The sequence below is a fragment of the Rhyacophila brunnea genome, unplaced genomic scaffold (genome assembly GCF_057557595.1).
Source record: "Rhyacophila brunnea isolate RB1 unplaced genomic scaffold, BYU_Rbru_1.0 scaffold_8, whole genome shotgun sequence".
Taxonomy (NCBI): Eukaryota; Metazoa; Arthropoda; class Insecta; order Trichoptera; family Rhyacophilidae; genus Rhyacophila; species Rhyacophila brunnea.
Window position 1 is genome coordinate 19543518 of NW_028233350.1, and position 13657 is coordinate 19557174.

Consider the following 13657-nt stretch of genomic DNA (forward strand, 5'->3'; position numbering starts at 1 on the left):
TGTGCTAATAAACAAGCACATTCGTCGCATGAAAACCGTATTAATTTAAAAATTAATATAATATAAATAGTAAAAGCTTGTTTTTTTTTTTTCATTTGTGTATTAGTACATTGTTGCCTATTTAAAAGGGTGTCTGTATTATTTGGGGTGCCAAGATTAGATTTTTTTTAAAGGGAGGCGTAATAACATAAAGTTTGGAAACCACTGATCTACATCCTCCCCCTTGTAGTTGATGATAAGGGATTATCATATCAATCGTTTGGTATTAACATCATAAAATATTATAATTATAAATTGACAACTTTCAAAAATATTATAATATTGTCTACATTTCAAGAATATGAAATGTTTCAAATATAAAAACAATACTGTAAAATTAGGATGGAAAAAAAACACTCATTTAATGAATAAAATATAATTAAATTATTATTTCGTCCTATTGGTTTACAATGCATATCAGAAATTTTAAATGTTTTGAGAAAAAATTTAAGAATAGTAAATATAAAACATGTCTTCCTATTTGGCGACTGTCAATTTCGTATTCTGCTTTTTGTAGCTGTTGGTTCGGTTTCATACTCAATTTCAACACGAGGTTTACCAATTGATTTCCTGCTGGTGGCTTTTAGAGGTGTGTCCTGCAAAGAATCATACAATAAAGACTATTATTATTATGTTAGATCTAAGCACATATAAGGGTACGTCAATAAATAACTATTAATCTTCCAACCCAGACCATATTATGGACCTCCAGCTGGGAATGAGATTTAACATGACCAATTGATAAAATTTTTGCAGCTTGATAATTTGTAGACTTTAATTCGTCACTTTCATTTTTGTAAATCATTTATTTCAAACCATTTCTTCACAATTACCTCTATATCCGATGTTTCTGACTCAAAATCGCTTCCCACAGATGCGTCTTGTTTCAATCCAGAATCGCTTTCCTAAAAAAGTAAAACGAGTAGGTAAAAAATATTTTAGAATTAGGTACCAAATGTTGTAAGATACATGTGTTATGTATACATACTATTAGTGTGGTCAATGACGTACACAAACACCAATATGTCAAAGGATTACTTTGAAAATAACTAATCAATATAGCATTAAATCTAATCTAGAATATAAGAATCGATCAATATAGAAAACTACAAAACTTGTATCAATTAAAGTTTTAAATTCAAATTTTATTAAGTTACCTCAGTCGATCATATAAATTAATAATAGTATGTAAAAATAAAGCAATAGACAATGTATGTACCCTTTTATTAAATAACTTCAATAGGCAGAACATTGGATGAAAAATTACTACATAATAATATGTAGGTACATAATGCATATTATTACATTATAATATAGTGTGGTTATATTATTTAAATAGATTTCGTATTTTTCATATTCATCAGCATAAAGATGCTAAAACATAAAAGAAACCTGGATTCCAAATGAAAATTTAAATAAACTAACAGATCCAGCTGTCCCCCAAGACTAGCAGTCAGCTTGCCGTCCTAACCACATAGTGGTGGATTTTAATATAATTATGAAATGAATCTAATAATTATGGTAAGTATTAAGTTGGGGTGCCTGATAATATTATGTCACAATTATTTTGGAAGACGCCATGGTACTTCTTTTGTGACGGACTTTTGCTCTAATGTGAGTTTGCTGTGAATTATTTGTATGTAGTCTACCAGAAACACCTACGGGGAACATACAAAGCTTGCAATTTGAGACAATCAAATCGAATTTCGGTATGGCCACAATATTGAAGCTCCATTTGATAAAAGTAACTTTTATATAACTGTTATACATACACATTATTATTTTTCACAAAAATTATTTTAATATATTAAAACTATGAATTATTCAAAAATATTTTAGCTGCATTAAAAACATCATAGGTAAACTAAATTTCAATGATAAACATAACCATAAAATATTATCTTTGAGTCTAAATTAAAAATATTTTTCTTTTTCATGTTTTTGGATAAGTATGTATAAACACAATCACTGCTAAACTGTTAATTAATATTTAACTACCACATTTAAATATCATGTTAATTATATCTAATGGCCAGGTAATTCAATAGTGAAGCCCATCTAAAAATGTGTGTCAGTTAATTTGATTGAGAATGGTTTGTCAAATGTTTTTTAATAACTTTCAAATGTTTTTAAATTTAAATGGGGAACTGCTTCCATTTTGGAACATCCATCACAGTGTCAAAATATATTTTCCTTCTTAAATGTGTGGTAATAAAAATTATATGTTGACACATACATATGTAATAAGATGCCCTCAAAATACTAATGTTGAAGGGATATCTTCATAATTCCACACATATTTGTTTGAATTTAGAACTATAATGATGGATAATAATAAATTAATAAGGTCGCCAACTCAAAATGTCTCTTGGATAATAATATACACGATGCTTATGAATATGAACATATTATTGTGAGTATAAAATTTGTAATCATTGTAAACTGTACCTCATCTGTTTCCATGTCAGTGTCACCTTCAACGAATTCATCTGTCGTTCGATTCCTTTGCAGTTCCTTTTCAAGACCAGGTTCGAGTTCCTTCTCCTCTTCCTTTTCAGATTCATCTTCATCATCTTCACTCTCCCCTGAAATCTCCTCCGCTTGTAATGCGCTATCGAAAGCCATTTGCGGGAAATTGTAGATATCATTGTACTGTGAACAAAAACAAAAATACATCAGTGACATGCGGTGACATATACTTGTAAAATGTGCGATGACTTACGCTTATTGAAAATATATCCTTTCTTTCTTTTGACCATATCCGATCCTAATAGGATCATATGGGCCTCCAGAGTGGAGATTTGAATTAACGGATTTTTAAGAGAAATGGATGTTAGCCACTTGCTCAATCTATTAGGTTATCCATACTCTGATTCCAAACACAAATTGGAAAACAATATGTATATTTGCCAGACCCAGGATTCGAACCTGGGACACACAACATTATAAACTGACACGTAAGCCGCTAGGTCATATATATATACATACCTCATATTTGTTACACATTACCGAATTAGGCCCAATGAAGTAATATGGTGTGTGGTAACTGTAATATTTTAAACACATTTATAGAATGTGAACAATTACAGCCAATCAAGAAAGCCTTAATCAATATTTAGTATGTGATATGTAATAAGAAATGATATGTAATAATATATACCATACAATTTCCGCATTGAATAAATAATATTATTACATAGTAATTTATCAAACACTTCTGGGGATGCTCCGTATCTACAGCATCTATGGACAGCACACTACTGATACATATTTAGGTTTTAAATGAAAAATATATTCAAGCTAAGTAGGATTTTCAGCCACCTAGCCAACTAAGAATCCAACAGATGTAGGGTTTGTTTATTTGAAGTTCTAATAGAATAAATAACTTCACATTATTAATTAAAAATTGTTCATGCACGGTAGAACGATCATTGCGAACCTGCCGTAAAAAATACAAACTACAACTTGCAGCACACAAAACATGCACGCAACAACAAACATGTCTCTTTAAAAATGGGATTGGTGTGACAATCACCACTGTTGTGCAAACAGTACAATAGTTTAGTTTACACACTATTCTTGTGCAGAAAATACATGCACGTGTACAGGCACTACAAGATCCATTCATTCTCCAAATGGAAAATGTACATAATGATAAATATCACCATCTACTGATATGGATATCAATGATATATTTTGAAAAAATACCAACCGTTCCTTTCTTCAATCTGTCCAAAAGTTGTTTTTCAATGGCATTATCGATTCTAGCGGCAACCAATGCCTTCTCTTCGCGGCGTCGTTCTCTTCGTTCCACCTTACGTTGGATGGGAATCAATTCTTTCCTGAAAGAAAACACCACATTTGGATTACGGCATATTTTCTTCATCTTCATTTAATGTATAGGAAAAAGGTAACATGTACACGATTTTAGGAACTATGTGCAATGTTTACAAATATAATATAGGAAAAGGGTAACAAGTGTAATTATTTAAAAGTGAGTAAGGGCCTTTGTACAAAAAAAATAATTTCTTTGCAGAAAAAGGGCACTTGTGAAATTTGTGAAAAATTTAAAAACATGTTAGCAGCGGACAAAGAGGCCCAAATAAATATTTTGGAAGATCACAATAAGCGTAAAGTGGACGCTCGCAAATCAAAAGATGAAGATAAAGCTATCCATAAATGCATATAGGAAAAGGGTAAGATATGACTTAAAACCTCTCAAAAATTGACAAATTATAAAAAAAAATTAAATTGCATTTCAATCTTGAGTAATTAGGTCACATGTGTTCCAAATTTCATTTCAAAATATTAAGTAATAACCTCTCCACGATTTTTTTTCATTCCAAAAACCCTTAAAATGCGTTTTTCTCAAAACTCAATTTATGCACAAGTGCCCTTTTGCTTTTGGGGTGATGATATAGAATGAATGATGGTATAGAATGGCAAAAATTTTCAGAAAGCTATCGAATATCGATAAAAGCTCGATTTAAGCTGCAATGCCATTGGAGATCAGACTTCTTGTATGTCCCAATAACAAGTCCAATCGTGAATTTATTTATTTTTTACTATGTTTGATTCTAAGATTGTAAGGGCCTCCACAAGGTGGAGGTTATATTAACAGATTTTTGTTTTTAGATCCGGGATTCGAAACCGTTCATACTTTGAACAACTTCAATTAGAAATATTGACTAAAATAATTATTATTCGATATAATAGATTCGAAGGCGATTGACGCTAGTCAGTTGGCAAGAAACCAGACTCGTAATCTAATTTGACTATTACACTGATGCTTGAGACAATGAGTGTAAACTAATTTGAAAAAAAGGTGATTAGGGACCAACGTGCTGTGGTTAATAATTAGGAATATCTTTGGAAGTATAGTCTGAACAATCGATAGAAATATATAGGTGTATGTCATTTATAATGCCTTCAACATTTTATGATCACATTTTTTACCATTATACGGCACATGGGCCCTTAAGATTCTTCCGTTATTAACAATATTAGTTTCTAAGTAAACTGCAAAATATCAGAAATGATAAAATTAAGATAAATAAGTTTTCTATACTTACACTCTTCTTAGTTTAAGCTTCCGCATACGTATCAAGTATTGGGTAATTTTTACAAGTCTCTGTTTACATTTTGACTTTATAAATCCAGGCCAAAACAAAAGATTTTCATTTATTTGATATATAGCCTTCTCGAAGTTGCGGGAGAGTTTCACCTTTTCCCATGACCTACTTGGAAACATCGATCTGAAAAAACAATATTACATTATTACGTTACTATTGGCATATAATGTAATGTCATTATACAAATGTACAGCCAGGCAACACAGAACTGGAAGTTAATGATGTTTGGTCCAATAGACTGCCCGGAAAAAGAGCAGCAATCTTAGGGAAAGTACAGAAACCATAAAGGAACAAAGGGTTTGATGAATAATGTCAAACAGTGGTAAGTAAGTGAAAAAAATAAAGAATGCCAAATGTTGCTACAAAAACAAAACTGACGCAGAAGAAAAGACAAGCAGAAAAAGAAGTTAAGAAATTGCCATGGTAAACAGAGCTTGAGATACTAGGAAGGTATACCAAAATCGCCACAATCAACAATAACAAAGGAGATCCACTGGCCACATTGTTTTTCAATATTTAAAAGGTATGTTATAAAAGGCAGTAAGAATGACTGACATGAGTAAACCCATATATTAAATTATACAATTTTGTCAAATATTAGCATATCTAAACGACATTGACATCATAATATTATGCAGGAACGAAAATTAATACTATCAGAGAAGTATTCACTGATAATGTGAAGAAAACCAAATATATGGTTGTATCCAGAGGGTCAGACAGACCATGTGACATTTTCAGGGCGCACAACAGTGTTTTCAAGACAGTCAACAATTTTGTGTACCTGGAATCCTCCATTAACAGTGAGAGAAATCCAGTAATCGAACGAATAACGCTCGCTTCACATTAATACGGTTTTGACCGTACGGCAAAAAATCGAACGGTCAAAATCCGAATCGGCAACAAGTTCTTCACACCACTAAAAGAATGTCGCCTTTCGGTTTTTTGCCGTAGGGTCAAAACCGTATAATGTGAAAGGAGCCTAAGTTGTGTTAGGCAACAAGCATCGCTTCACTCTAATAAAGGTGCTTTACGTACGTTTCAGGGCATTGAACTGACACGTGACATGCATCTTGTATAAAACACTAATAAGATCAGTTATTATAAATTGTTCAGAAACCTGCTGTATAAACAAAACAAGACTGTCAATCGCTGCGTCTGACAATCGCGTACGCTTTTGAGACAAAAAATTCCCTGATGTTGCAAAAATTGCGCTCATTTTGAGTCGACGGCTTAATCGTGTTAAATATCCCGATCAGTCTTTGAACGTTTTGTGTTTTCTGTCCACTTTTTTCATATAGAAAATCGTTTTTTCAATTAATATTTGATAATAAAGAAATCACGAATCCCGAGAAAAGATTCTCGAAATCCGGGATTTCTCGAAATGTTAAAAAATTCAATTCTCGAGATTCGGGATGGAAAATCTCAAAAATTTCTCGAGAATTCCCGTCGGGAAATTCCCAAAACCCAACTCTAGGCATATGCTGAAGGAGACAAAGACCCACATAGGGTTGTAGTCCCAGGTAGAAAATTACATTATAAACACAATATGATTTTGGAGAATCTACAGCTTGGTGTGGGCCTCGGCCTTCACCAACTTTACTCTCCACCATCTCTCACACACACCGAGAGTCAAGAGGTCGTTTTCTACTCCATTCAGCCACTGGAGCCACTGCTCATATATTGTTCATCCTTTCTGTGTCCCACCTAGCGGAGTCTTTAGTCCTGATAAATTTCACAATACCATTGCAGACACTATAGTCTGCGGTAAAACTGATGCCGCCATAATCTATTTCCACAGATTGACCCAAGTACTTTTCTGTATACCATGTGCTCCAACACCATCAGTTTCTGTCAATCAGTGGAGCACATCGTTCATGTCTCAGCCTCATATATGTCAGCGTCGGTCTCACAACAGTTTTGCACTGCCGTAAAATTTGTTTTTCCATATTCAAATCTAGATCCATTTGCCATAGCTTGTTACAGCGCCGTTAGAGAATTTCTTACGTATAATAATTTGAAAATATCTTTGTATGTACCTTTCGGCCGTTTTCATGAATAAGTACACAATTCCATTTTCTTCTCGTACAGTAGCATATTTACTATTGGCGAGAGGACACGAAGACCTGTTGCAAAGACCTGTCAAGCTGTATTCATTACGGCAAAACTTTTGAGTCTTTGTACTGAAATCATATGATAAAATATAAATTAAGAAACACCAAAACATATTGTGTAAAGCAAGCATAAGGACCCCATGAATCGTGATATCAATATTATTTCAACAAATTGACACTACGGTGTAAATTGAATGCCTGTAGAGAGATTTTCTTATACAAGCCAGTTCTAACCCAATACATCTTCAAAAACCAATTTGTCTTTTTGTAGTAGTAATAATTATTGATGGTCACGATTACTTATAATGATAATTTAATACCTCGTAGAGATTCTATATTTTTTATTTGAGCTTTTTTCAATGTTTTTGTAATACCGACTATCAGTGCTTTTTTTGTAATGTAAATATATTTAGCATATTTAGATAATTCGTCAAAATAATAAAATATGGTATTGTTATGAACTTATTGGATCATTGATGTGCGACACTCTCCAAGAATTTATTGTCAGAACCAAGTTTGGACCTACGAGATTGCAATGTGAACCTTTACATTGCAAATTGAGTAAAGATTCACATTGCAAATTGAAAAATAAATGAACTAATTCAAGTTTTTGAAGAAAGAAAACAGAATTTTGTAATAATAATGTTGAAAAAATTATCCTCCTATTGACCCGAAAATATTTTATTCCACATTGAAAGAGTCAATTGAAAAAAGGATGCTAGATACGAGGGTGGGTCAATAAGTCCTTAGAAAAGCCGACAGGTGGCGTGACTAGTACTGTAAGCGGTTTGTTTTCATGCAGCGGCACTACCGATTCAGTATGCTGCGAAGTTTCAATCAGATTGGTCGGGTTGTTGTGTGTTTCTCGTACATTTAAAAAAAAATTTGCTTGTGGAAAATGGAAAAATGGAAAATGGAGAAAATTGAGGTTAGAGCTGTTATTAAACATTTTAATATAAAAGGGTTAACAGCAAAGGAAATAAAAAATGAGTTGGATTTAGTTCACGGCATATCTGCTCCTTCACTTGCAACTATTTATAACTGGTTAAATGAATTTAAACGTGGTCGTACATCAACAAAGGATGAACCACGCTCAGGACGTCCTGTAGAGGTGACTACACCAGAAATGATCAATAAAATCCACGAAATGGTGTTAAGTGACCGAAGATTAAAGTTGAGTGAGATAATTGAGGTTACAGGGATCTCAAAAGGTAGCGTCATTTCTATTTTACATGACAAATTGGGCATGAAAAATATTTCTGCAAGATGGGTGCCGCGTTTTCTCACAATCGACAATAAACGCAATAGGGTGGTGGCCTCTAAAGCCCTGTTGTCGCTCATGCAACGCAATCCGGATGAATTTTTTCGTCGCTTTGTAACTGTAGATGAAACATGGATACACCACTATACTCCCGAGACGAAAAAATAGTCAAAGCAGTGGATTGCGAAGGCAAACCATGTCCAAAGAAGGCGAAAACCGTAAAATCAGCTGGTAAGGTTATGGCTACTGTATTTTGGGATGCACGTGAAATTATTTTCGTTGACTATTTGGAAAAAGGAAAAACAATAACAGGGGATTATTATGCATCTTTACTGGACCAGCTAAAAAACAAAATTGAAGAAAAACGGCCTAATTTAAACAGGAAAAAAATCCTCTTTCATCAGGACAATGCCCGTGTTCACACATGTTTACGATCAATGGTTAAAATTGAAGAATTGAAGTTCGAATTGTTCGACCACCCACCGTATTCGCCAGATTTAGCCCCCAGTGACTTTTTCCTATTCCCAAACTTAAAATAATGGCTAAGTGGACAACGTTTTTTTTCAAATGAAGAAGTCATCGATCGGACAAATGCTTATTTTGAGGACCTTCCGAAAATTTATTTTTCTGACGGTTTAAAAAAAATTGAGAAACGTCTAACCAAGTGTATTGAGCTGCAAGGAGATTATGTTGAGAAATAAAATAAAAATACAAAAATAAAAACTGTTTTAATGCTTTTTTCTAAGGAATTATTGACCCACCCTCGTAGCAAAGATGTTGAGTTTGCACTTTAAGCTTGCGTACTTGACCAAAAATATTGGTCTGAAGATATTGATAATCGTGGACATTTGGAGAGATGGAAATTCGAAACATGTCAATCAGACTACAACTAGACGAACGAGAAGTGATTCGTGGATTTCGCGAATACATTCTCGAAAATACATAGGTATCTTGAAAAACTATTCCGTCTGTGATATGCTCTGAAGTCTATTCCCATTTCTTCAAGTGAATGTAAACGCGGGTTTTCGCGAATGAATCTAATTATTATTCCAATAAGAGCTTCGTTGAAGACCAAACCAATTTTGGCACTTATTTACATTAAACTCATCGGACCACCTTTGACACTTTTTGATCAGATGAAGGCATTTGAGACGATTTTCCAGACAAGAATTTGACAAAAATTTGAAAATCACTATATATTTTTATTCAAATACTTTACTATACTAGTACTAAGTTTAAATACTAGTTTTTTAATTTTTGCAACTTTAGTTGTACAGGAGGACCTCGACTTTCGCACATAATTGGTTCCTGAAAAGGTGTGCGAATGTTGAATGTTCGAAAGTAGAGGGAAGTAAAAAAAATTAAATTGTGTGTATTTTGAAATATCTATTTATCAAGTAAATATAAGATGTTTAAGAGACATGTTTAAGTGGGGTTTGCGGGTGTTTCCCTTAAAAAGTTATCAAGAGTTAACTGTTTGCCACTCTTCTTTTTCTTATTTCAAATAAAATATTTTAAATGGTAAATCATTAACTTTACAATATTGCTTAACTGCTGGCATGAAATGTAAAGTGAACCAATCTTTTAATATTAACGCAGTAAACCCAGGCTTTTTTATTTGATTACTGGAAGCAATTCTTTATCCTTCCCTTTCAATTCTCTGGGATTTTCTGGTTGATAAATTAACATTGGCATCAAATTTAAATCACCAGCCAAGTTTCCACCAAAATGCAATGTCAATCGGTTTTTAGAAGGTTTATGCCCAGGGGCTACTGATTCTTCCTTAGATAAGAATGTACGACTAGGCATTTTTTTCCAAAATAAACCTGTGTCATCTACATTAAATATTTGGCTAGAGGAATATTCTCCATCTTCAATAATTTTGGATAATGAGGAAATAAATTCTTTTGCGGCATCTTTATCTGCATCAGCCGATTCTCTAGTGAATTTAATATAAACCAACCGTTACTTGCTTGAAAAATCGTGTTAGAATCTTCTTTTTCTAGCCTTCCAATCTTTGTACTAACTAAGAGCCTTCGCTTGAATAATTGAAATATTCAGAGGGACATCTTTTTGATGTTGGTCGTCGATCCATGATGACAAATATTTTTCCATTTCATCCATAACTATGCCGTGTCTTTTGGAAACAACCTTTAAAGATAATATATTTCCACAATTTTGAACCTATTCCTTAATTTTATTTTTATTTTTCAAAATTGAACATATCGTAGTGGACCTGTTTGTATCATACGAACGTCCGATTGAAGCAAAAGATTCACCGCAATCAGAACGTCATGTGAAGTTTATAAGTCCTTGATTTCTTTTTGTTCGTATCACCACTGCAGTTTTTCAGTTTCTCACTCATGTTTATAAATTTTTAGGGTGAAATATTTCAAATGAAGAAAATTAGCAAAACGCACAACATGACACGCCCGCACGCGCTCCTGCGCAAAACTAAACCTATCCTAGCTAGCTCACAAGCAAAGTGACGGGTGTGAGCAGGATGCAAGTGATGCAAGAAATGCACTTGCTTGTGAGCGAGCGAGAAGGGGATATATTAACCCTACGGCCAGCGCGACGTTTTAAAAAAACGATTTTTTTTGAAATGTGCGAAATAGCGAATTGTGCGAAAGTCGAGGTCCGCCTGTATATTTGTATTTGTTCGTTTGTTTAACTTTAGATTTGACACGTCTAAAAATTGTTTATTTTTTATGCGATTCTTGGCATAGGAAATTCTGATTGAAATTTCATTTAAATGCTATTTGAACATAATTTTTTTAAGCTAGACAAGAAGTGAGTTCCGGCACCCATTCCGGCAGAGTTCCGGCAGCCCTGCCTACTATACCTATTAGTGTTTCCCATCTGCCGGTCCACGTAAATTATCTGGCGGTCCGGACATAGTTAAATATATAATAATTATTAAGTAATATTTTTTTGTCTACATATAGCAATAAGATGGTTACATTTAAAAAGAAGCTGACTCTTTCAGATAGTCGGGTACAACGGGGAAGATATACAAATGTTTCCACTTGCAAGAATTTTTGGTGCTTGTGACTGGTCGTCCGCCGTCTTTGGCTGTCAGTCGACATTGTTGAATTCTGCAATCTTTTTGTCATCGAATTATAGTACGTGGTCCAAGAAATGATAGTATTTCGGCAAAAATTATAGGACGTGTTGAAAATGTAAAAATATGCTAACTGGCGAATTCAATTAAATCCATTTTTCAAAATTGTGGTATTTTTGACGTACTCTACTTTTTTAATAGTACACGGACCAAAATGTACTATAATTATAATTCGGTTGGCAACACTGCGTTCACTGACAGATGGCAGCGTGCGACGGCGGACAACTAGTCACAAGACCCGAATTTTTAATTGTTAATATAAGATTTAAAATGTAATAAAAAATAACCATTTATAAATAATGGTTAGGTAATTTTACAGTACTCCATATCGTCATAGTGATTAAGGTGTTTTGAGACCAAAAACCAAACCAAAACCTGACACAACCTACTGAAAAACAACCAAACACAACCTACTCACTCATTTTTGGGTTAAAGTAGGTTGTTAGGTTTCAGTCTGGCGTTAACGGTCCGCGAAATATTGTTCCTATATTCACCGGTGTAAAAAGGTCGGGAACTATATAATTGGTAATCTGTACCTAAACAGTATTAAGAGTTATGTAATTTTATAATATTATTAAATGTACTTACTTGACTTTGTGAGAACAAAATGTGTTATTGATCACACTCCAAACAACCTAAAACACACAAAATGTACGTTATTCAAGACAAATATAATAATGTGTAGGGAAACACCGAAGTGGAGCTCCACATTGGAGTACACATCAATTTTAACATAATATGAAAACCATGTAAATACTATAAAAAAAATATCATGAAACCTTACATCGTCGTGTTGCATTTTAAGCGTTAATTAAATAATGTCAGTTCAATATTGTTGACACTACCTCGTCAACTTATTTGGATGTTGAGAAAAAATATTCAAAGATTCTAACCAAACTACTGTCAAATTTGTTTGGTTACGAATACGGCGAACATGCTTTAACGCATATCATAGACTATGACCATGACGTATACTATCTATGACATGCTTCCATGCAGTGCGATAGACAATAATTAAAAATTAAAGTCAATAATATTTTACTTTGTCTATGGCAGTTACACAGACGCTCCTCCATTGGCGAGCCAAAATTCCGAGGACAATAAATCGTCCGATTTGTATATGCTCTGCTACTGATCAACGAACGAATAAAAAATTCGAACTGTCAAAAGTTGAGATTATCGTAATGTCTTCCGATAATCCTATAATTTTGTGTTATTTATATGTAGACTTGCATAAAATAATATAGCAGGGAAAACAAAACAAGTTTTACGTTTTCTTTTATGAATTTCATTAATACAAATAAAAACATAATTAGTAAATCTCTCATTTTCTAATGTTTAAATTAACATATTAATCAATGAAAATGTTTAAAACAATTACAGATTTTTTTCGGTCCGAAAAGTGATCGACGGACGAAGTCTGGCAACTCGCAGAGGAAAATATCAAACATGTTTGAAATCCAACGAGCCTGGTCTGCGGATTAAAAAGTCCGCAGATATGGGGTGCTCCACGCGAAAAAAAAGTCTGAAGACTGTAAATCGTCTGACTTGCATGCCAATAGGTATACTTAGCACTAGATACCTAATGCTTCAAATACACTCTATGACGATCGGTCATATATGTCGAAAAACCCGTTTCTTAATGTTGGTGTCCATGTCACAGGGTGTCACAGAGTGTGAATACGATGTCATAGCTGTCATACAATATGTATGTATAATATTATGTCGGAATGGCATAGATTTGATCATAGACACTAAATCGCTCTTAGCATATAATATGTGCCCGATCGTCATATTGTCTATTTGAACCTTAATATACCTATAAATTAATTGGTACTACGCGCTTATTCGCGTCGTTCAATTTAAATGCTCAGCCGTAGTGGTTTGGCGGGCGCGGCGCGGCGGCGTCTTGCAAAACTCAAACGTATAACCGTGTGTCTTGTTCTTGGTCGTGCACTCATGGCTGAGGATCGTGACCACATTTAAA

The 13657-nt window shown here is 33.7% G+C and overlaps 1 protein-coding gene across 1 annotated transcript; it reads right to left on the reverse strand.

Annotated features, from left to right (window-relative positions):
• Positions 1-399: 399 nt before the first annotated feature.
• Rbm13 (RNA-binding motif protein 13) lies at positions 400-12600 on the reverse strand. Its single transcript, XM_085959188.1, has 8 exons — positions 12455-12600; positions 12259-12305; positions 7211-7354; positions 5112-5294; positions 3752-3881; positions 2488-2691; positions 873-944; positions 400-635 (listed from the first exon to the last, which is right to left on the reverse strand). Exons 1-8 carry the CDS (start codon positions 12467-12469, stop codon positions 531-533), a joined length of 900 nt encoding a protein of 299 aa, XP_085815314.1. The 5' UTR covers positions 12470-12600; the 3' UTR covers positions 400-530.
• Between the last annotated feature and the right edge of the window lie 1057 nt (positions 12601-13657).